The sequence below is a fragment of the Paramormyrops kingsleyae genome, chromosome 3 (genome assembly GCF_048594095.1).
Source record: "Paramormyrops kingsleyae isolate MSU_618 chromosome 3, PKINGS_0.4, whole genome shotgun sequence".
NCBI lineage: Eukaryota > Metazoa > Chordata > Actinopteri > Osteoglossiformes > Mormyridae > Paramormyrops > Paramormyrops kingsleyae.
Genome location: NC_132799.1, coordinates 22,385,151 through 22,410,979, shown reverse-complemented (window position 1 = coordinate 22,410,979; position 25,829 = coordinate 22,385,151). Strand labels below are relative to the sequence as shown.

At 42.1% G+C, this 25,829-nt stretch overlaps 2 protein-coding genes across 11 annotated transcripts in view; both read right to left on the bottom strand.

Moving 5' to 3' along the window:
* LOC111860956 (SLIT-ROBO Rho GTPase-activating protein 1) overlaps positions 1-25,829 on the bottom strand; it is a 145,888-nt gene that overhangs the window by 106,840 nt on the left and 13,219 nt on the right. The gene's annotated exons all lie outside the window — the stretch shown is intronic.
* Positions 12,175-24,553, bottom strand: LOC140588209 (uncharacterized). Of its 5 annotated transcripts, none has more exons than XM_072709871.1 (4): positions 14,563-24,553; positions 14,135-14,278; positions 13,471-13,708; positions 12,175-12,957 (listed from the first exon to the last, which is right to left on the bottom strand). In XM_072709871.1, exon 1 carries the CDS (start codon positions 23,797-23,799, stop codon positions 22,561-22,563), a length of 1,239 nt encoding a protein of 412 aa, XP_072565972.1. In that variant the 5' UTR covers positions 23,800-24,553; the 3' UTR covers positions 12,175-12,957; positions 13,471-13,708; positions 14,135-14,278; positions 14,563-22,560. The 5 variants fall into 5 exon arrangements, with proteins under 5 accessions (XP_072565972.1, XP_072565974.1, XP_072565971.1 ...); XM_072709873.1 differs by having other exon boundaries at positions 13,471-13,556; XM_072709870.1 differs by lacking the exon at positions 13,471-13,708 and having other exon boundaries at positions 14,563-15,107; positions 16,063-24,553.

Below are 25,829 nucleotides of genomic sequence, written 5' to 3'. Positions count from 1 at the left end.
TTTGTGTGCTGTTGAGGACTGACATGACGGGTAATGACTTGTCCAAAAGTCATCTGACAAAACAGCTAACACCTCCAACAACTGTCTAAAGGATGGGAAATATGTAACTGATTTCAATTATACTTAATTTGTAGATGAAATTGTAACATCAATTTGAAGATACACAATTATAAACTTGAAATTGCATCATGTCCCATTGTAGTAGTACTAGCCAAATGACACTGTATGATATCAACGTCCCTGAAATGGATCAGGCCTGTTAAGTCAACACAACATGATATGCAGATGTTATTTAAAAGTCCAATGGTCACATTTATTTAGTCAAAAACCACCATTTTAAGTAAAATACTGTAATCAAACAATATAAAGACATGCGCACACATCACATGAATGAAATGCAAACTACAAATACCATATACCGATACAAACTACACACCAAAGTGTGCATTAATAAGAATAAGGACAAGTGCTTAAAAGATCCTGACATCTTGATGTCTGCAGTGGCATGTGATTAAACATTTAACTAGGGCTGGACGATTTATCGTGATGCGATTAAACAATGCGATTAGCAAGTCGCAAAAATTGCGATTTAGGATATACATTATACAGCACGTCTGACCCAGGATATAAAACTGCTGTGAGAATAGTTTTACAAACTCATGCCGTGCTCCCTGTGTGACAGTCATTCTCACCAATCACAAGCGCCGTGCCTCTCACGTGGCAGTCATGCTCACCAATCAGAAGTGGCCCAAGAAGGCGTATAGGCCCACAAACAGCAAACACGTGAAACCCAAGTAAAATGTTACGTTCGCGGTGCGGAAAAATACTGATTCCGCTACTGAGCTATAAGTGAATTGCCTTCCTATTTCATGGTCCGAGATTGTTTCAGAAAGGTCCTATCATCAATAGAACCGGCGAGCTCCTTTTAAACACCAGCTGTAATATTCTTCAGCGTATCATACCTTTGGTTTTTGTTAATAGGCAATAGCATTAGTATACCGCTAACCCATCAAAACAACGAGACAGTAATTCTCACAGCAGCGGAGTCGGTGACCTCCAAAAAAGCCGTAAAACCCACAATACAGTCGTGTTTATTTCATATGTTTTTGTGCTTATTAAATTTAAGTGTTTCCAACACAACAGTAATAAAATAAAAGTCTTGCTTTAACATAAATACTTAAAAGAATAGATCGCTTTAATTGCTATTACAGTTGGGTATGGGCACGCGGTCTTATTTAGATAACATACAAAAAGAGACGCATATAATGTTTAATCATTCGTTTTATATTTGTCCGAGTAACAATTGCAAAGGAATGATAAGCTGCTTCAGTCGAAAACTGCATTTTACTTCTAATTTAAAATAAAATGCAGGGTTGGCAACTTTGGTCAGCTGCATGGAATGAGATTTTCTGTTCTCTGTTCTGCATACAATGTATGTATGTAAGTTTTATTACCTTGTAAATAGTCTGTAGGGTTTGCAAACTGCAGTAATGTTTTTGATGCAACTAATTTTAAGTTCAGAATGGAATATAGATTTGCCGTAAGATTTCTTTCGTGATTGTCTGAAAGAGTTTGCAACCATGAACACGTACGTTTTTTGTTTCAACTGAATTGATTTGTATAGAAAATAACCGTATACAGTTGTCAAAAAGCAGAAACTTCGACCAACATGAAATCACCAATAAACGACTTCTATTAGTCAACATTTTATAAAATGCATACTATATGTATACGTTTAAAAAATTCCAGCTTTATGGTTTCAGGACAGAACAGCCACTCTGTTATGAACATTAGAGGGTTTTGAGTGTTATTAGTGTTAATAACAGCATTTAACAACACAATAGCGTAAACAAAAGGGCTGCATACACCGAAATAGTTCTTGCTTGTTCATTGGCGTGGGAAAAGGCGGTTCTAGTGTTATTAGGAGGGTAATAAGCATTACCTGCAAGATCACTATTTTTATTATAAGTATAATATAATTATTATAATATATTAATATTATAATTATAATTGTTTACATTATTAATTTAACTTGACACATCACATCTTTAAATTCTCATCCTTGCATTAGAACGTAGACCAGTTAATACTGATCGATGGTATCTCATGCTGCGTCATGATTTAAAATTACTACACACTGAATATTGAACTGAAACTTGACATAAAAAAAATTAAATCGCAAATCAAATCGTAATCGCAATTTCTGTCAGAAAATAGCGATTCGATATTTTCCCCAAATCGTGCAGCCCTACATTTAACTGACGTTTAACTAGCGCTACACTTATTTTGCGCGTATAATGCATATTTTGATTGGATGAGCGCCAATGCCTGAATCGCAACAAAATGCATGTACGTCATTGATTGATTGCATTTGAAGGGCGGGAAAGGCGAAATAATAATAATGTTGCATTATGGAATGTTACGTTGTAGGGGTGGGCGATATACCGGTAGACTCGACTAACCGGTAGAAATTTGTCAACCGATAGAGATTTTGGTCTATCGTCTTAATCGCGATTGAGATCACGTGACGTTGCACGTTGGGTAACCACGCAATACACATTCACTTCGACAATGGAAGAAGACGGTGCAGCGGTGAGTTTGCTTACATGTGACGAAACCAACAAGGAGGAGATTGTAAAGAAAAAAGGTGCATCGTCTGTGGTGTGGAAGGAGCGGAGCGGGCGGAATTTGGTCAGAGCGCGGAGCGGGTTTTCTAAGACTGGAGCGGTCGCTTTGTCTCGCTCCAATTTCGCTCCGATACCGCTCACACTACAATTCTGAGGCGTGCCCAAATCTACGCAGAATTCATCTGTACAATTATCAAGACTGTTACACAAATTGGCCGAGATGGAATTCGCAAAGTATTTCACAAAGGAAACTGATAAATCATACAAGTGTACTATTCTTATCAAACATATAGATGACAAGAATGTACAGCAAGAACAACAATGTGGTGAAACTGTTTCAGTGAGTAAAGATTCACTTTGGAATCACTTTTCTCAGAAACATGAGTGTGCTACACGAACAAGCGGAAGCCAGAGCAAAACGCGTGCAAGTTTTATATGGTTGTAACTTGTAGCATATCAAGTCTATAAAGTATAAAAGCCTATAAAGTAAATATTGGTAATCAAATAAATTCGTTTTGTCATTCAAAGTAGGTCTAATAAGATTTTTTTTAAATTTCACGTAACGTAAAATTTTATTTTAGAGACGTGCTGCATCAACAGAAAAAAATTGAGGAATTTAAAACGTGTCTGTATATTCTTTAGGCTATTAAACCCACTGATTCCTTTATTTTTAAGCCTATTTTTGTGTGGAATGCCATTTCCAAACCTGTCCGTTGTTGCCGATAGGTTGCTTAAAAATAAATATTTTCTGTTCTGACTGGCAATGTTGCCGTTGCTCATATTTCTTTATGACATAAGGCTTCGGTTTAAGGTGACATTTGTTAAGCATGCAGATTATTTGTCCCTCTTTTAAATTGGAGCGAGCGTGGAGCGATTTGACTGGAGCGGGAGGACATTTTAGTGGAGCGAGGAGCGGTGTTGAGCGGAGCGGCTTAGCGCGAATTAGAGCGGAGGAGCGGGCGGAGCCAACAGCCTCGTGAGCGAGGAGCGGAAATTCTCACCGCTCCGCTCCGCTCACATGCTCTGGTGTGGAATTGGTTTGAGTATAGGAAAAGTGAATACGAATGAGACGAACGTGATTTGCAAGGTATGCAAGAGCACTGTTTTAGCAAGCGGTGGAAACACGTCAAACCTTTTCTATCATCTCAAATCCAAGCATCCAAACGAATATGTCAAAAAATGCAGTACAATACATTGCAGTAAACAGTATGGTTGTTTTTTTTACTTAAAGTAATGCTGCAATTTTAAATAAAATTACATTATATAAAACAGTTTCTTTGTGTTTGAATTTTTATTTATGCATTTCCAGATACAAATTGCTATATTGTGATATATATCGTTATCGAGGTAGAAAATTGCTTCTAACGTGATAGAAGATTTTGGTTATATCGCCCACCCCTATTACGTTGTGTGTCGGATACTTTTCGCTCCAAATCTCCCGACCACTATGTCGATTTGAGACAGCAAGAACAAGACCGCGAGACCAAGACAAGATCGAGGGATCCGAGGACAAGACAAGACCGAATAGACCGTCGAGACTGTGCAAAGACCAAGACATCGTAAAAGTGTTCTCGAGACCGGTCTCGAGACATCCAACTCTAGAAATCCATACCCTACAAGAGCTGCTTGGATAATAGGATTTGAGTTTTCAAAAACATCAATATTTTATGTTTAAAATGTTTAAAATTATTATTAAAATCATTAAAGAATTATTAGATTAGATTAGATAGTACTTTATTAATCCCTCGGGATTATTATTATTATTATTATTTGCGCATACAAAACACCACTGAGTAAAAAAAACTCTGAAATGTTACTTTGTTTCACTATATGTTCAACATTTGATTAGGATCACACCACAGCAGGATAAATCACTGGGTATAACTCATCTTTGCTTAAACGACAATCACTATATATTTACATGCACACTAAGAAAATTGAATTATTGTGTTAGTTCAACTAAAACTAAGACATGTAAACATGCTAGTACAACTAAAATCATACTGAATCGAACTTCTTAGTTGGACACCCAGATAATGCAATTGGGAGTCAATTTACTCGTGCATGTACAGTATACGTTCAATCGGACTTAAACTGGCCTAAGCGGTTTGCACATGCTCCACAGTTTCCCCCCTGGGATTTCACCAGAAAGTAACAGAAGAAACCGGTACTCAGAAGTAGTTTGGGGCGTAGCAGAGAACACGCTGTCATAGTATATTATACAAAATACTCTATTTCTTGTTAAACTAACCTGATCTTGTTGCATCTGTTCTTCTGACCAGATAGGAATTAAAGCTTGTGTCACTTCATTTGTCCACGTACTCATTACTATTAATGTTATTATTAGGGGTGGGACTCGATTAAAAAAATTAATCTAATTAATTACAGGTTTTGTAATTAATTAATCTTGATTAATCACATTTAATCGCACAAGAAAATTTGCCCCAAAGCGCAAATGTGTTTTTTTAATTTAAAAGGGTTTTAGTGGAAGACAGAATCAAATAATAGACATGGACACAAATATTGTAAACTCAAGCTCTTTTAATTTCTGGAAAAAAAAATTAAACAAAAAACCTATTTTCAGACATGCTGAGAAATTGTAAAAAATCACATTATAGACATTTCTAGCCAAGACTTTTGAGCTCTGAAGGGGTTGGCTACACATAGGCAGGGGCGGATTAAGGTGTACAGAGGCCCCTAGGCTACAGTAGTCTGTGGGCCCTCCAACCCCGCCTGCCTCCGCGCCAATGGGGGCCCCCTTGCAGGCTGGCACACGTGGGGGCCCTAGGCTTAAGCCATATCTAGCCTGTGCGTTAATCCGCCCCTGCACATAGGTGAAAGAGACATTCTGAAATTTTATGTGGTTTGATTACTAAAGTGTTAGAACTTTAGAGTGACACTCTTTTTCTCAAAGTCAGTGGCCTGCACAATGAATATTGATGGGATAGGTGTCCCCACACCTGTAGTAGTTTGCATCCTGTCAATGGCCCATCAGTCTGGAATGGGTGGATCTGAACATAGGCAGGAAACAGCAAGGCCAGAGACCTACAGGCTTTCAGAAGCTTTGCATCAAGAAGTGTGCATATGGTGGTGAGAGAGGCGAGTACAGAAATGTCTCATGTGCAGGCAGACACCTGCTGTGAAAGCTCCATCTGAGCGTGGGTGGATGCAGCCCCCCCCCCCCCCCCCCCATCAAACAGATCATGTGCTGAGGAACCTTTACAGAGAAGGTGCTCCTACACCAAGGTTTAATGTGGGGAGCTGGCCATGTATCAGCACATTTAATTACACCATGGCTCTTTAGGTTATTATATTGATCTTACAAATGAACTCATAATTTATGACTCTCCATGGATACAGTTTGAGGATGTCACTCTATATTCGGTGCAATATACCAGTAAACAATCAATAGTTAAATATGGCCAGTTATAAATATTTTAGTTTCAGATGGTGGAGGTTCTATGATCTACAAAAGCTCCCCTTAAATACCTAAAAACGTGAACTTTTCATTTATGTTCACCCTTAAATGCCACTGGACATAATGTGATTAAATACGAAGGGTCATCCACACTTACCAGTTAAAAAAACATCCATCTGTTAGCCATGGTAGCTGATCAAGCTTAGGTTTGCCAAGGTCAGAGGTCAAAGCAGCATGGTCTCTCTGCATGACACAGGGTCCTGTCATATCCAGAATATATCCATGGTAACATTAAAACAGACAGGCCAATGTTAAGGACAGCTGCATTCCACCGAGAAGAATCTCCGTCCACATTTGGACAGAATCACATGAAAACCAGAGCCTGCAGTCAAGTAAGATTGGGATTTACAGCCCAAAGAATCACAGGTTAATAAGGGGCACATCTGCGGGTGCCAAACCTAAATATCAAAGCAATACTCAGAGGGACTTACAGGATGCCAATTTATTGGCATTAAAAATATTAACCTCAAGACAAAAATGATTGGCCTTTCTCTTTATCTAAAGAGGTGACCTCTCCTAATACCCAAACACCTACGTGTTTTGATTTAAATCTGACACTGGTCAGCAGAAGCAGAATTTACCACAAAAAATCAGCAGTTACTCTTAAAGCTGTTGTTTTATACTGTTTATTAGCACTTACATCTTATTTGTGGCTCATGAAATTGGTTGTACACACAGCACTGTCTAACTGCTATCTGTGGATATGCTGCTATGCAAAATGTTTCATTAAGCAGGATTTGCATAAGCAGACAGCTGGTCGGATTTAAGGTAGTGTGGGCTAAATGTAATTGAACAAAGATAAAGGCCATTTAAACTGGGGTAAATTAAATCCGACAAGTTATCTAGGTGAGCAAGAAATCTTGCTTTTTGATATGGGTCCCTGGAACTGCTAAATGGGTTTTGTTCTGGAATACTATTAACTTCTGTCATTCCCAGTTCTGAGTTCCGACCTCCGAGGTAAATGGAAAGCGGCATAAGTTTATTACTGGTACTGGGCTGAAAGAGTTTACTGGAGTTGTAATAAACAAGTACGAGTTGGCCAACATCAGTTAGGGGGAGGAGGCTCCTTGAAATAAGCCTCCCCCATATGTGCATAATAACATCACCAAATGACATTTCAGCCAGATCAGAGACTGACAGCTGCCTTATTATTCAGTCAGTCAGAATTCCTACTGGAGAGCCTTGGCGCTGCTCATAATACAGGAAGTCTGGAGCAGGTTACGTCCCCCCATCAGAATCATGCATCACATTTAACTAGCGCACATACCAGTCCTGGTTTCCAGATGCTCACTGACTGGCAGTCCAGCCTGGATGCCCATATGTTTGACTGGTCACTCACTCATGACCACGGGTGTGAAACAAATCACGTACTGTACTGCACTGCACTAGGTATCAGCATGTAATTCAGTTGTTTTCAGTTTAACCACAAACAGATGTGGTCAAGAAATGGATTGGGGGGGGGGGGTATATGGTGGAAGCAATGCAAGAGTTGAGGTTCGGGGGGGGGGGGTCAGCGAGGTGAGAGGAGGCTTGATAATGGCGCGTTCGATTAACTCTTGGAACTCGGAAATTCTGATAATCACGTCCAACGATCTCCTGTTCGAGCTACCGCATCTCGGAACAAACATGGCTGCCTCCATGATCACGTTGTTGTGTGTTGTTGCTTTATACACTGCTCAAAAAAATTAAAGGAACACTTTTTAATCAGAGTATAGCATCATGTCAGTTAAACTTCTGGGATATTGACATAGTCAGTTAAGTAGCAGAGGGGGTTGTTAATCGGTTTCAGCTGCTTTGGTGTTAATGAAATTAACAACAGGTGCACTAGAGGGGAAACAATGAGACGACCCCCAAAACAGGAATGGTTTAACAGCTGGGGGCCACTGACATTTTTCCCTCCTCATCTTTTCTGACTGTTTTTTCACTAGTTTTGCATTTGGCTACAGTCAGTGTCACTACTGGTAGCATGAGGTGATACCTGCACCCTACAGAGGTTGCACAGCACAGTCCAACTCCTCCAGGATGGTGCATCAATACATGCCAATTGCCAGAGGGTTTGCTGTGTCTCCCAGAACAGTCTCAAGGGCATGGAGGTGATTCCAGGAGACAGTCAGTTACTCTAGGAGAGCTGGACAGGGCCATAGAAGGTCCTTAACCCATCAGCAGGACCAGTATCTGCTCCTTTGTGCAAGGAGGAACAGGAGGAGCACTGCCAGAGCCCTACAAAATTACCTCCAGCAGGCCACTGGTGCGAATGTCTCTGACCAAACAATCAGAAACAGACTTAATGAGGATGGCTTGAGGGCTCGACGTCCTCTAGTGAACCCTGTGCTCACTGCCCGACACTGTGGACCTCGATTGGCATTTGCCGTAAAATACCAGAATTGGCAGATCCGCCACTGGCACCCTGTGCTTTTCACAGATGAGAGCAGGTTCACACTGAGAACATGTGACAGATGTGAAAGGGTCTGAAAAGTTGTGGAGAACATTATGCTGCATGTAACATTGTTCAGCATGACCGGTTTGGTGGTGGGTCAGTGATGGTCAGGGGAGGCATATCCATGGAGGGAAACACAGACCTCCACAGGCTAGACAACAGCACCTTGACTGCCATTGGTTATCGGGATGAAATCCATGGACCCATTGTCAGACCCTACGCTGGTGCAGTGGGTCCTGGGTTCCTCCTGGTGCAGGACAATGCCTGGCCTCATGTGGCGAGAGTATGCAGGCAGTTCCTGTAGGATGAAGGAACTAATAGCATTGACTGGCCCCCACGCTCGCCTGACCTAAATCCAACAGAACACCTCTGAGACATTATGTTTCAGTCCATCCGACGGTGCCAGGTTGCACCTTAGACCGTCCAGGAGCTCAGTGATGCCCTGGTCCAGATCTGGGAGGAGATTGCCCAGGACACCATCCGGCGTCTCATTAGGAGGATGCCCCAACATGGTCAGGAATGCATACGAGCACATGGGGGCCGTACAAACTACTGAGTACGATTTTGAGTTGCTGCAATGAAATTTCGGCAAAATGGACTAGCCTGCCGCATCATTTTTTCACTTTGATTTTCGGGATGTCTTTGAATTCAGCCGTTTGAAGGTTGATAATTTTCATTTCCATCAAACAATGTGGCATCCGTTCATTTCTAACATATTACCTAATCCATATCAATATAGATATCAAGCATGATTTTTTTCCTATTGAGATCTGATGTGTTTTCAAAGTGTTCCTTTAATTCTTTTGAGCAGTGTATTTTAGTACATTCATAGTGATATTCTTTTTGAGAGGCAAACAAACTACAAACAAACAAAATACAGTAACAAGTCTGGTAAAAATCTGATATTGCATGCTAGGATACTGTTTACGGTCATGATATGGCATTCTCTAAATTGAACACGTGCAATTAGATTTATAACTATTAATAAATTTAACAAAATAAACACTTTAAAATATTTATAAAATAGAATTACTGTTGACTGTGTAAGTCGCCATGTTGAAATGACGACACGGAAAACTCGGACAACAAAATTCTGGAGTGAGAGCAGCGTGTCGTAAGGGTTGCACAAACTAGTTGACTTTATGGTGCGTTTATGGCAAGCCATTTTAACATTTAATCAAGTCACACTCCAATCCATAATTACATTTTAGATATTCACAATAGCTTTTCTCCTAGTCAAAATTGTATTCTTACTAGTCAGAATGGCAATTACAGATATCCACAATCACATTCTTCCTAGTAGAAAAAGTATTTCAAGATATCTAAAACTTTATTACTCCTAGTCACAATTCCATTTAAGATATCTTTAAATTTTTACAAAGTATAAGTGGCGGTTTTAACATTTAATCGCTAGACTAGATATGTATTGCAGATATCCGTAATTCAAATCTTCCTAGTCAAAAAGAGCATTTCAGATATCCACAACGTCATTCTTCTTAGGAGAAATTACGTCACTTTTGCCATTCATGTCTATTGAGCTGGACTGGTACAGCACCGGTATACGAAAGTGGAGCAAGACGGAGTGAATGGACCCATTTTATGTTAAAACGGTGTCCTATCTACTAGTCAACAGATATACACAATATATCTGTATATGTCACTAAAAAACCCCCCTCTCCATACATCCTGCCTTACATATCACTCACCCAACAGACGAACACCCTAAAGGAAGTTCATTTAAGTTTGGCTTTTGTATACCCTGTATATTGATTTACTCACGAGTACTAGTCTCAATATACAGATAGGTTATGTTTGTATGTGTCCTTAGACAATCTTAGTGTTTTGTGTGCCACCCTTATAACCATGTTCACGGAGTATCACCTATTTTACCCCTTTGCACTTGAACACATATAAATTTAAATAAATAGATAGGTATAGCTACCATTGTATATATGTTCTCATGGTATACCAGACGAATCTGGAAAATTAGTGTAACCAATGTGTCCTAACTTTTAGAGGGTCTTCTTTGTTTAACAACCCCCCTTCTCTTCCAACATTCATTTGTGGTCCTTATCTGATCTGGGTGGACCGTTACACAGTTTCTTTGTTCTAACATGCTATGTTAAAAGAACTGAATTAAGGTGTACCTTATCTATTCTGGAGAAGATCAATTGGGATAAGCCACACCAATCAAGATATGTTGTGTCCAGATGTGCAACTTATATTGATATTACCACAAACTAACGGCCACGCCTATCTATGGATAAGATGTGCTGTTTGTAATATGAATATTTGATGTAATGTCTGCACAAAGTGTAACATCTGTTGAGGTGCAACCCAAAACACCTGTATCATATACTGATGTGAATCAGTCACATACATAAAATAATTAATTGTTTAATCAATTAATACAGATGGTATGAGCTGTGAACCTGTGAAGCTAGTATGGCATGTTTGGTGTCAAACTGATGGAAAATCACTCCTGATTCCAAATCTGGTGTTCCAAAAGTGGTTACCATGAAAGTGGATGTATCAAAAGTTATACCAGCTTAATGAAAATCATCAGTAAAGGGAGAATCAGTTGGGTCATAAATCCCAAAAGGACTGATACAGACCCCCTTCCGAAAGCCCGCCAAATGGATGGCCAGCCATTGGGCCAGGAGTCGAATTCCTGGTCATCCCTATTCATGAACTTTAGACCATAAAAACCTGGCACCTCAGAACAAAGTGGGGCAAACAGATCATCGGGCACAGAAAGACCATCAGCCGAAGAGAAAGATCATCAAGGAGCAGAGAAAAGCCCATCAGCCCGAAGAAAGGCAGAGAACATCAGCCCAAGAGAAGAGAAGCCCACAAGAAGCCCTCCGGTGAAAGGCCCAGCTGGACAGAGAACTGCAACCAAGACAAAGCTTCACCAGGAGAGAGAATCAAAAGGGCTCCACTCCACTGTTCCAAACGCCGCGCCTTCCTGAGTGCCATCATCCCATCAGCTCTGCAACCAACTGCCAAGACCCCCCCCCCCCCCCCCACTCTGCAACCAAGTAAACCAACTTCCTTTAATTCTAACAATCTAAGCTGTTCTGTTAACCCTGCTATAAGTCTCTAGGGTCGTGTTTCCACAAACTGGGCTTGCTTTGCAGAACAGTATTTCCCTTTTAAGGTTACTCATTTAAATCCGGTCATTGCATTTCCATAATTACATTGTTTGTTTCTATTCCGTTATTTCGTGTTTGTTGTTTGTCTTAAGTGTAATGTTAGTGAATCCCATTTAAGTCTCACACTAACAGACTTACGGGCATACCTCAATTGAGTTTGGAGGAGCCGACCATTCGGCATAATAATTGATTAATAAGCAGCATTAAATAATAATTAATTAAAATTGAATTAATTAAAAACATATTGGTGGAGATATTAAAATTTACTTCAGCTAATAATTCCTACAGCTTAATACAATCCATTGCCATTTTGACTAGTAAGAATATAATTTTGCCTAGGAGAAATGATATTATCAGGGTTCTTGCAGGTTTCAGTAAGTTAAATTTAAGACCTTTTTAAGACATTTTAAGACCATTATGAGTAAAATTTAAGACCAACACGATGCATTACAAGAAACATTCTAATGGTACCAGAAATTCTCAAAACATTCTATTTTTATTGATTCAATATTAAAACAGATAATCAAAATACTTAAAATGATAGAACTTGACATACATATTCCCAACACAACACTAGCCTAGCACATACAACCTAATCCTGCATATGCTGGAGTTCATCCCCTTTAGCACCGATTTCAGTTTCAAGGACTTTCAGTTCAGCAAGTTTTTCTTTGTACGCCCTTCTCAGGGCATTGGACTTGAAGAGAAGTTGAGCCATCTTGGAGCCAGCCCGCCTCTCAGCTTCTTCTGCAAGTACATCTGCCTCTCTGACAAGACAGGCGGACACATCCTCCAAGCTTGTCTTCCTTTTCTTAAGGTCCTGCAGAGACTGCTCAGCCAGCTTTCTTTTCTGGCTCTGGGATTCCTTTTCTTTTGTGATGCGCTCTTCGTCCAGAAAGAGGCGGTATTTTGACCGAGCTGCACCCACAGATGCCATAAGTTCCTTGGTGAGGGGGACCTGAGTGATACCCCCATGCATTGCAACATAGTCACATATCAACCTTTGTGCAACGATTGTGTGTTCTTGCATGTTTTCGGTCTCCACCTCCTTGTTGATAGAAAATCCCCTTTCAACAGAGGCCTGGCCATGTGAAAGCAGCAGTAATTTCTGGCAAAAGTCCCAAGCAGCAGGGTAGGGTCGGCTTAATCTCTCACGCAGGAAGGTGTCTAGGCGTCTCTCAAATGCCTGGAAGGCAAGAAATTCTTCATTTCTCGCCTCAACAGACAGGAAAGATTCAAATTGTTGGACAATGGCATCCCCTACAACAAAGTGTGAGAAAATAAGAAGTCAGTCAAATATGCATTTCATGACTGAAAATATTGCCACTTCTGTCTTGTTTTCTCTTCATTTTTGTATTGTGCCAACACACATAAAGGAAATAAACATGTATACCAAAACCAACTGTAAAGGCAAAAAGTGTAACAGTGCCAATATTTTTGGCCATGGCTGTAAATCGCTGTGTTAGATAAAGACACTATCACCAAATGTCTGCAATAACAACAAAAACCTGTATAAAATGATGGAACTTATTCAATGCATCTGAGCCATAGGTAGCAGGTAGCACGGCAACAGGTAGAGGACCATCACAAGAGGGAATGACAAAAGTGAAACATCCATGCTAAACTAGCCCTGTTAGGACATTGGAAAAGTGTCAAATGGCAAAGCATATGTCTGCAACTAATGCTCTGAATAAAGTCCGATAAAAAAATCAAAGGATAGTTGAGCATGGTATTCAAACTTTGGTTCATAACCCCTTCCAAAACTATTCCTACCAGCAGGTACACCTCCTGTCAGGTGCTTGTTTTTCAGGAATGCCTGGACAAGAGCCTTCATCTTATTTTTGCATCTGTCTGGGTCCCTGAACATGAGAGATGGATCCAGACACTCCATCTGCATAACTGTTGCATATTTCAAGGGGCTCTTCTCCTGTGCTTTTCTTACGATGTTTGAGAAGCCCTGCAGACAATCCCTCCTAAATTTAAGGACCACTAGCTCTGCACTCTTACTGGCCTGGACAATAAAAAATACATGTCATTAATACCAAAATGGAGTTTCAGTACCATATGGCATGAAGTCATAGTGTTGGCCAATTATGTGACTTCATGCAATGAGGTCATACAATTTCTTATTTGCTGTGTTTGGAATGCCTCAGCAGAATCGTACTTGCGTCACATGGTCTATGTGAATCTACCCTTCATTATGGGGAATCACCATCCAAAATGCATTGCTTTAAAGGAGAAAGCAGGCAAAAATATAGGTTCCGTATTGGTCTGTATGCATTGGTCTATACTTGCAGCGTACATGTTGATCATAATTAATATCCAAACATGAATTTGTGTGTTTGTTCATGTTAACATTGTAGTACTGATTCTAAACAAACATCACAGTATCTTAATTGGAAATCATAATTAATATCCAAACTACCAAACATAATACCTTGACTGCTGCCTCAGCACCCAAGCCGATATCAATCTTCTGGGGAAGAAGGAGCAAGGTCTTGTCAGATGTATCAAGTTTTGTGAGCTGAAGGGGAGTGATGTCTTGGAGGACCTCTCTCTTCACACAGCGTCTCAGTAGACTCTGTCAGTAGGCAAAAGTACCATTAGCCCATTTCATTTCCTTTTATCTTTTATCAAACAATGACATCATAATTCTAATCTAATTCAATAGGATTTCATTAATTTAAGAAGGCAATTAACCCAGACTTAGAATAGGAGACTGGCCCTACAACATTTTACATACAATCCCCAAAATGTGACAAATAGTTTGTTATTTTGGATAAAAGATTAATAAATAAACAAATAAGATGAGAAGCTCATGCCAACAAATCATACTACCCATATACATGTACAGTAAATAGTTACCTTAATCAACTCAGCCAAGTCTTTGCCAAGGAAAGGCATCACAGGTTCATCGGTCTGGTACATCTTCATGAATGGGTGGAAGGTCCTGGCCACAGTCATGAAAAAGTGCATCTTCGCTGTCATAAGGGGATCCTTAATGGCTGCCTCAATGGTGTCAAAAGATGCCGTCTTGGGGTTTAGCGTCACACATACAGCATGAGAGATGGCCAGACTGCCAGAGCCCGTTCAACAACTGGGAGATTTTCAAGCCACCTGTGGCCACAAAATGGCTTGGGAAACAGAGTACATTTTGTGATTTGTTTGTAGTCCTCCCTCCTTGCAGGAACGTTGTGGAAAACAGTGTGCATGGCCTTTTAAACTTTATCCACATTCCACATCGAAAATCCAGCCTTGAAGGCGTTATGAAGTGTGTGGAGTCCACAGCTGCCTACGGACACCATTTGTGCATGGTCCTGTTGGAGTAGGTCCAAAAGCTTCCAATTGACATTGGGCCCATCCATAGAGACTGAAATGAGATTGCTGCGGTCCAATGGATGCAATGCCTCCTTTTGGAAAATAAGAAGAAATAAAAAGATTAAATAAATTAATGACCACACACATACATTTAACTGTATAAATTCAGCTACATGTTAAACTGCAACCTTTCTTCTGGTATGGAGCTGATGCAGATTATTAAAAGACATTCATTTTAAATTATAGTGAGGCTGAGAAGGAGTTTATCTCCACAGGTGTCCTTAACAAACAAAACGTACTTTTTACTTAAAAGTATTTTAAGTAAGTATTTGAAACTCACTCTACATTATCTAGCCTACTCGTTTTCATCCCATGCATAGGTTATATGCCGACTGAAAAATCATTAGGCTTTCATTTCCGTAGGATACAATGCTATCGCACAGATCATACGATATACTGCTCTATCTGTGTGTGAGCTGGTCAGTGCGTGAACACAGAATAACCAGCTAGCCAAACTCGTTCACGAGCCAGGATCGTGAGCGCTTTGCTCCATTATTTTCTGTCTTCAAAGTTGACAGGTGAAAAGCGAGTAAAACTGCCACAAAAATGTAATGTACAAAAGAAACTAGGTTAAACCAGCCTAATAAGGTTGTTCTAACAAACCACTTAGCAGCTAGGCTAACTGAAAACCGCATTTATAGTTAGCTGAACAATGCATTGCATTAATCATACAAAGCTTAGCATAACACTGTAATCGCTAACACTTATTTACGAGTGAATGGAGACATTGTTCACTAATATTACGTCTACAGCAAGTAAATATGTAAACTAAAGTGAGAGACAACTCAGACTTACAGACATTGCTGTCGAGGGCATGAGAAAAAATATAAATTAGCCTATATGATTGTTATTCTATGGGACATTGATATGGAACGGAGCTTAAATGTTATGCCCTAATTTTAGAACTATTTTCAACAGTTAAACTGTCAACACAGCCAAACAAAAAACTCCATTCTATTTGTCCGGGCTATTAAAGCTGTCACTTACTTCGATGTGCTTCAGAAGGTCCTGCGCTGTCCCATGTCCCATGAACTGAGAGCCCAGATATCTCGACCGCACCTCCCCATTGCTCCAGAAACGAACGTGGAGATCCAGCTGCTTGGATTTGGTGGATGAGTTGAAGCTCTCGTTGAACATCAAGACATGCTGTCCGCTAATGGTGTTAATTAGATCTCTCTTGATGAAGTCCGCTATGCCAAATCTTGCTATATAAGCGATTTTGTTTGGTCCGCAGGTAAACGTTTTTGCAATGTTTGAGTCGGGGAACATTGTCTGGAAAAGGTCACCAATATCATCACTGCTGTTATATGACAAATGTTTTGTCACTGTGTGGAGAATCCAAAGTACCTCAGATTTTGAGGTCTCGGTTGACCCGAAAGTAGCCCGAAGATCATTAGGTCTATGAAGGTCGACGAAGATGTAACGTGGAGTCCGGAGGGACCAAGCGACGATGATGTAGATGGCTGCTGGGATGGGGCACAAAACTGTGAGATGGTCTGACTCCGCTGAAGGCTTTTCATGGCAAGCTGGTGTTTGTCTGCTTTGGCATGAGACTCCAGCGCCTTTACACCCAATGTCCCCGACTGTATTACCTTCTTGCAGACTTTGCAGCGAGCCTCATGCCTACTGCTGGGGACAGCTTGTAACCAGCTGCAAAAATTGCCATTATCGAGCCAAGCGCCGTTAAACACACACTTACCCATCTTTAAAAGCTATACGCTTGACAACAGGGTGTCACTACCGAAAATGTAATTTCCGGTAATGTACACTTCTACAGGCTGGATACTGAACATTTTGCGGCAGACCGTGATTGCGTGATTCAGGGACGTGGACGTCGTGTATCATCATTCATTGGTCACGTATTGTGAGATGGGTCATCGATGTTTATATTTGTAGTTCAGCCGTCACTTTATTGTGGTATTTAAACCATTTTGCTTTGCCGTTTGTAATGGTTTGCATCTGTGTTTGCATTTAGTGCCTGACAGTAATCTTACATAAGATTTTGTCCAAATGGTATTGCTGAATAGATGCCTTTTCTTTAGAAAACGTAATAAAATTGGGGTGTATATCAAAATTGTTCTATATTCATGAACCAAAATTTTTAACCTGTTGTTTGAATTTTTAACCTTGTGTTTGAAGAAGGAAGTCGTTTTCCTTTGCCTGCTGGGCTAAAATGAAGGGAAAGGAAGCTAACAAAATGCTCCCCTTAGTTATGGACATGGGCATTATTTACCCTAATTCCTGTACATCTGGTTAATGTTTTTTTTTTATTATACTTTAGGCCATTTTAAATCTTATTTTGTTTATCAAGGGGTTGTGATATATGTACAGCATTTTCTAAAATCACACCAAAATAATAGTAAAGAACTTTTATTTGCACAACGTAAACAACTAAACGCATGGATGTGCGGTTTGGCCCAAAATAAAACAAATATCATTTGCTTCATTTAGCACCACAACACACAGCTGCCATAACTGACATGAGTGTGTGGTAATTACACTGATACAAATAAGAAATGACTAAGGAGAAAAAAGAAGGCTTAGTTTAAGTAACTTCACAGCACATCGAACTGCGTGTAATACATAATGGTAATTTCATTTAGCACATTAATAAAAACATTAATGTCACCTTTGACTGTAAAATTGATGGCCGTACGCCATATTTTACGTCACTCCTTCTGAGGCACATTGGGTATTAATGCCCTGTGCGAAATAAAATCTTTTACAGTCAAAGGTCTTCATCATTATCCGGTTAAATCTTCTCTTTCCTCTCGCTGTGGACATTCTCATCAAAAATCAACAATGAAATGTGACGCGATGCCGTAAAAATAGCACGCCACCTTCCAGAAGTCGTAAGCATGCATATGTGTAGTAGCGTAAGTTACATTTTCGGTAGTGACACAGGGCTCTCAAGTTTTCCGAACTGTTTGTTTGCCTAGCTGCAGTGATCACGCAATGGGATTTGTAGTTTTATTACCACACAGACATCGGTGCAGACCAGTGTCTTGTTTTACAGCGTTTTACTATTTTATTTTCTGCGGAAAACGCTTTTTGGGAATTAATGGAGGTAAGAATTTTAAGACTTGGGTAAATTAAATTTAAGACCTAAGATGAAAATCTGGGCATTTTTAAGACATTTTAAGGCCTTAAATTTAACTTTCTGAATTTTAGACTTTTTAAGACCCCGCGGGAACCCTGTATTATGTATATCTAAGATGTAATTGTGGATAGTCAATGGATCGTTTTTATGATAAAACGGCCTCTTATTTACTCTTCAACAGATATCCACAATACATTTGTAGATATCTGCAATTGCGTTGTTCCTAGTTATAATTCTAATTGTAGATATCTGAAATTGCATTTTACTAGTCATAATATGAATTGTGCATATCCATAAAGACATTTTTGCTAGTCACAATCTATTTTGGATATTCAAAATTACATTATGGATATCTAAAATGGTGGTATCCTTTCAGATATCTGAAATTAATATTATGACTAGTAACAAATGAGTTTTTCCTAGTAAGAATTCAATTGCAGATATCCAGAATGAACGTTATGGATATTTGAAATATAATTGTGGATATCTGAAATTAAAAGCCCAATAGACATGAATGGCAAAAGTGACAAAACAATGACGATGTGGATATCTGAAATGACAATTGTGGATAGGAAGTATGTCATTGTGGATATCTGAAATGCTCTTTTTGACTAGGAAGAATTAAATTATGGATATCTGCAATGCATATCTAGTCTAGCGATTAAATGTTAAAATGGCTTGCCATAGGAGCAGGCTTACAGGCTGGATCTTGCATGAATTTGGTTTTCCTCCTTAAGTGTTATACCGACATTTCAATCTTTCTTCTTTTGCACTTAATTGGAAGTTGTTGCTTAAATTTGTTACTGCTGAGCTGCAACCTGTTGTCATTTCTACTCATTTCTGTTCCACCTAAAATATGTGTATAAGCTGTCTGTTTACAGTATATACATTAAGTTTTGCCAATACAGATTATTGCTTGTTGCAAAGCATTCCCTGCCCCTGTGGTTTTATTAATGACATTATCAGCAGTTAGTTGACTTTGATTCGGCTTTCATATCATAGCTGTGAACTTCAAAAGATCTTAAGTTTTTGACTCATAGAGTGAAGGTAAGCATCAGTGTAAATGACATGGCCTGTTATCGGTGAACACAGGACACTGAGCACACTGACACCCTGAGGGCCTGCAGCCCCTTGGACACATCACTGCACGACAGGACACAGGTAACCAGAAGCCTCCAGGCCTGGACCCAATCTGATCCCACACAGTGAGGATCTCTGCCCTGTTGCAGCCACACATGACCTCTGACCTCTTCTCCCCTGACATGTGCACTGCATGGAAAAGAGTAGATAGGGAAAAGTGAGTGATGCAAATCGATTTCTTTGAATATAACACATATAATGAAAGGCATCAGCTTGACCATGACTCTGTGCTGGGGTCCTGCTGCAGATACATCCTGTGAACCAGATGTGAAGCCTCTGTGCTCAATCAGAATCAGTAATTATTAAACTAACTACCAGGGAGAACTGAGAACAAGGCCTGTATTTAGAATCGAGGTCCAGGTTTGAAGAGCTCTGCTATACACTAACACTCCAGATAAAAACATCCCACTGGCCAATCAGGTTTCTGTTATCTGGACACTTCAGATACACACATTAAAATTCAATATCATGACAGAGAAATTACACTGCAGCTGTTCAAGTAAATATATAGATAAATTAAATGAATTCACAACTGATCCAAAATCGGCCAGCAGCCTGGCTGAGCAAGGGTGACCTCCACGTACATTTCTGTGAAATCCAGCATGTGGGGAGGTGGGGGACTTCCAGGACTGAGAGCGGCTACTTAGTATGGCAAGCGGGTACAGCTAGTGAGGTCGCCTGGCAAACTCCGGTGAATATTTATGAGTTGCAGCCGGTGCAGCCTGACCTTGAGGACGAGGGTCTGCAAGTGGGTTCATAGTGGGGAGAGCAGGGCATGCTGGGAGAGGAGGGCTAATTACCACTGCTTACACCTGGCAGAGCAGCCTGGAATGGATGGTGTTCTCCATCTCAAAAGAGGTGGCCAGGTACTCAAAGACATTTCAAAGGGAGATCTGCACTGAACGACTGCTAAATAAATAACCACAGATCAGCAATCAGCTTTTGCATTTTTAATGCTTTTCTCTTTGGTTTATAATTAAGTTTTATTTTACATGCAACCTAAGGTTGGGTGTGGGACGGAAGCTTTGCATTGTAATCTATGTAGTTTAGCCTTTCATCAATATGGTGCTTTAATATTTATATGGCATTTGCAGTCGAAAGGGTCTACACAAGAGCATAACATGTACGGTAATAATACTATCAGTGGTTATGATTTAAGTATTCAGTTATTATAGATAATTATTATTGCAAATTATTATAGATTGAGGTTTCTAGAATGACGCTGTACTTTCAGGCATCAAAAGACATCAATCTTTGAGCATTCATTCCTTAAATGATTTTGATACTGACCCACACACATCCCCATAACCAAACACAAAGCACTGTGCAAAGAAGGATCCAGAAAAGGTGTTCGGAGTGTATCCAGCATGGATCGTATGTCCAATATGGGGGTGTGCCCCATCCTTTCAGCGGCACGTCTCATACGCTGCCAGTTTATTTGGGTTTCAAAATCACCTAGAACCCATGAAATGCCCTCACCCCCACCACCACACAGCAGCTGCCAACTCCTATCTTCAGACTGTGAACCGAGAGTTTCCCATCAAAGTAAACTGTGGGATCATGGAATCTCAGGTCGCACCAGCGCTCAATTTAGGTATCAGAAGCCTCTCTTACTCCTCAGGAGGCCACAATAATTACATTTTGAATGGTGCTGCTATGACAACCGAAGTACCTTGTGTTAAAAGCCACAGCCCAGTGGTTATGCAGCAGCACAAAACATTCGGGGGGGGCGTCCTGGTGACAGACCTGCTAGCAGACAAACACAGCACCAAAGAGGACCAAGTTCTCAAGGTAAATTAATGCCAGAAGAGAAATGCATCACAACCTGTGACATCACACATGTAAAACCGGAGACCATTGTCAGGGCATGTGATCAACCAGTCACAGGAAATGGAAGGAGATGCTTGTATCACCCACATTCAAGCCCACAAGTACATAGGCACTTTCACACTGAAGTCCAGGGTCCTGGTCCCAGTTTACAAGTCCCTGGGCTGTCTCATCCATCCATCCATCCATCCATCCATTTACTTCCGCTTATCCGAGGTCGGGTCGCGGGGGCAGCAGTCTCAGCAGGGAAACCCAGACTTCCCTCTCCCCGACCACTTCCTCCAGTTCCTCTGGGGGAATCCCGAGGCGTTCCCAGGCCAGCCGAGAGACATAGTCCCTCCAGCGTGTCCTGGGTCTTCCCCGGGGCCTCCTCCAAGTGGGACATGCCCGGAACACCTCACCAGGGAGGCGTCCAGGAGGCATCCAAAGCAGATGCCCGAGCCACCTCATCTGGCTCTTCTCAATGCGGAGGAGCAGCGGCTCTACTCTGAGTCTCACCCGAATGACCGAGCTCCTCACCCTATCTCTTAAGGGAGAGCCCAGCCACCCTGCAGAGAAAACTCATTTCAGCCGCTTGCACTCGCGATCTCGTTCTTTTGGTTACTACCCACAGCTCGTGACCATAGGTGAGGGTAGGAACGTAGATCGACTGGTAAATCAAGAGCTTTGCCTTTTGGCTCAGCTCCTTCTTCACCACGACAGACCGATGCAGCGCCCGCATCACTGCTGACGCCGCACCGATCCGCCTGTCGATTTCCCGCTCCATCCTTCCCTCACTCGTGAACAAGCCCCCGAGATACTTAAACTCCTCCACTTGGGGAAGGACCTCCTCCCCGACCTGGAGAGAGCACTCCACCCTTTTCCGGCTGAGGACCATGGTCTCGGATTTGGATGTGCTGATTTTCATTCCAGCCGCTTCACACTCGGCTGCGAACTGTTCCAGTGAGAGCCGAAGGTCACGGTCTGATGAGGCCAACAGAACCACATCATCTGCAAAAAGCAGAGACCTAATCCTGAGGTCACCAAACCGGACACCTCAACGCCCTGGCTGCGCCTAGAAATTCTGTCCATAAAGGTTATGAACAGAATCGGTGATAAAGGGTAGCCCTGGCGGAGTCCAACCCCCACCAGGAACGAGTCCGACTTACTGCCGGCAATGCGGACCAAGCTCTGACACCGGTCTTACAGGGACCGAACAGCCCTAATAAGGCAGTCAGGCACCCCGTACTCCTGGAGCACTCCCCACAGGACTCCCCGAGGGACGCGGTTGAATGCCTTCTCCAAGTCCACAAAGCACATGTAGACTGGTTGGGCAAACTCCCACGCACCCTCCAGGACCCTGCCGAGAGTATAGAGCTGGTCCACTGTTCCACGGCCAGGGCGAAAACCACACTGCTCCTCCTGAATCTGAGGTTCGACTATCCGACAGACCCTCCTCTCCAGCACCCCCGAATAGAGCTTACCAGGGAGGCTGAGGAGTGTGATCCCTCTATAGTTGGAACACTCCTCCGGTCTCCCTTCTTAAAGGTGGGGACCACCACCCCGGTCTGCCAATCCAGAGGCACCGCCCCCGATGTCCACGCAATGCCGCAGATGCGTGTCAACCAAGACAGCCCTGCAACATCCAGAGCCTTGAGGAACTCCGGGCGAATCTCATCCACCCCCGGGGCCCGGCCACCGAGGAGCTTTTTAACCACCTCAGCAACCTCTGCCCCAGAGATAGGTAAGTCCACCATCAAGTCCCCAGACTCTGCTTCCTCATTGGAAGGCGTGTCGGTGGGATTGAGGAGGTCTTCGAAGTATTCCTTCCACCGACCCACAACGTCCAGAGCTGAGATCAGCAGCGCACCATCCCCACCATAAACAGTGTTGATGCTGCACCGCTTTCCCGCCCTGAGACACCGGATGGTGGACCAGAATCTCCTCGAAGCCGTCCGGAAGTCATTCTCCATGGCCTCGCCAAACTCCTCCCATACCCGAGTTTTTGCCTCAGCTACCGCCGAAGCCGCGTTCCGCTTAGCCTGCCGGTACTCATCAGCTGCTTCCGGAGTCCCACAGGCCAAAAAGGCCCGACAGGACTCCTTCTTCAGCTTGACGGCATCAATCACCACCGGTGTCCACCAGCGGGTTCGGGGATTGCCGCCGCGACAAGCACCGACCACCTTACAGCCACAGCTCCGGTCAGCCGCCTCCACAATGGAGGCGTGGAACATGGCCCATTCGGACTCGATGTCCCCCGAGTTCTGCCGGAGGTAGGAGTTGAAACTCCCTCTGACAGGGGATTCCGCCAGACGTTCCCAACAGACCCTCACTATACGCTTGGGCCTGCCAGGCCTGGCCGGCTTCCTCCCCCACCAGCGGAGCCAACCCACCACCAGGTAGTGATCAGTTGACAGCTCCGCCCCTCTCTTCACCCGAGTGTCCAAGACATGCGGCCGCAAGTCCGATGACACGACTACAAAGTCGATCATCGAACTGTGGCCTAGGGTGTCCTGGTGCCAAGTGCACATATGGACACCCTTATGCCTGAACATGGTGTTCATTATGGACAATCCGTGACGAGCACAGAAGTCCAACAACAGAACACCACTCGGGTTCAGATCGGGGGGGCCGTTCCTCCCAATCACGCCACTCCAGGTCTCACTGTCATTGCCCATGTGGGCATTGAAGTCCCCCAGCAGAACAAGAGTGTCCCCAGGGGGAGCGCTCTCCAATACCCCTTCCAGGGACTACAAAAAGGGTGGGTATTCTGAACTGCCATTTGGCGCATAAGCGCAAACAACAGTCAGGACCCGTCCCCCCATTCGAAGGCGAAGGGAGGCTACCCTCTCGTCTACTGCGGTAAACCCCAATGCCAGGGAGCAATAAGTATACCCACCCCAGCTCGGCGCCTCTCCCCATGAGCAACTCCAGAGTAGAAGAGGGTCCAACCCCCTTCGAGGAGACTGGTTCCAGAGCCCAAGCCGTGCAAGTTAATATTTGTAAGGAACAGGTTAGCTGCGTATAGCTGCCGTACTACGTTTGTTAGACCTATAGGTTAAGCTGCATTTGCAATTTTCAAGAGTTTACTGATTTCTCAAAAATGATTTCATTGACATAATTAGATAGACGAATTGCTGTGTGTTTGATGTTACTCGCTTGTTTATCGTTCTTCCAAAAAAAACATTGATGGCATCAGGGTACAATATAATAAGATGCAGTAGCCTTCCAATTAATATTACTCGAAGGACTAAATGCAACGCTGCTGCGCACTACTTTGGCATTAAGGCTGAGTTACACAATCAGTGTGAATGGGCGTGAAAGAGGTGAAGCACCATGAACAATGCTTTTTTCTTTCACTATCGGTAATCATAGTAAAACAGGTATAAACAGGTTCAATAAATACAACAAACAGGTGTCAGTTATGATGTATTTACTGTACCTGTTTATCATAGTGTATTATTATGATTACCGATAAGGACCGAAGAAAAATTATTGTTCATGTCGACTCACGTCTGTCGCGACCATTCATATGGACTGTAACTATCTTGTACGCATAAGATACATAACTTGTGCGCACAAGATAAAAAAATCACTCTATGGGTCTTCGGGGCTCCATAAAACAGTAATTTGTAAAGTAAGAAAATAAATGTATCCAAACAATGTTAAAAAAAACAATGTGTCCTCTCCCATCATCCGCTCCTTCTGTGTGCCACGCCCCCTCGTTAACCCTGTGTGGAATCCCCTTGTGATCAGCTGTTTCTGGTTGTTATCATTAGTCCTCTGTATTTCGTCCGCGTTTCAGTTTGTTTCCCCAGCCCGGTCATTGTATTGTCCGTCTGCGTTTTGCCTGCCTTACCTGTAATTAAACCCCGTATTCCCCGATACCCTGACGTCTACGTCTTTGTCTCCATTCAGTCCCGCTAGGCCCGACAATATTATAATTAAATGTATTTATGGTTTATTATTAACATTAAAATAATTAATAAGAAATCTTTATTTTAAAATGTATTTTATTATATAATAATAATTACTGTTACTGTCTATCATTGTCTAAATGTATTTTTATTGTCTAAATATACACTCACCTAAAGGATTATTAGGAACACCTGTCCAATTTCTCATTAATGCAATTATCTAATCAACCAATAACATGGCAGTTGCTTCAATGCATTTAGGGGTCTGGTCCTGGTCAAGACAATCTCCTGAACTCCAAACTGAATGTCAGAATGGGAAAGAAAGATTTAAGCAATTTTGAGCGTGGCATGGTTGTTGGTACCAGACGGGCCGGTCTGAGTATTTCACAATCTGCTCAGTTACTGGGATTTTCACGCACAACCATTTCTAGGGTTTACAAAGAATGGTGTGCAAAGGAAAAACATCCAGTATGCGGCAGTCCTGTGGGCGAAAATGCCTTGTTGATGCTAGAGGTCAGAGGAGAATGGGCTGACTGATTCAAGCTGATAGAAGAGCAACTTTGACTGAAATAACCACTCATTACAACCGAGGTATGCAGCAAAGCATTTGTGAAGCCACAACACGCACAACCTTGAGGCGGATGGGCTACAACAGCAGAAGACCCCACCGGGTATCACTCATCTCCACTACAAATAGGAAAAAGAGGCTACAATTTGCACGAGCTCACCAAAATTGGACAGTTGAAGACTGGAAAAATGTTGCCTGGTCTGATGAGTCTCGATTTCTGTTG

Coding starts and splice junctions, on each gene's coding strand:
- LOC140588209 (XM_072709871.1), bottom strand. CDS start 23,799: ATGGGCAATGACAGTGAGACCTGGAGTGGCGTGATTGGGAGGAACGGC.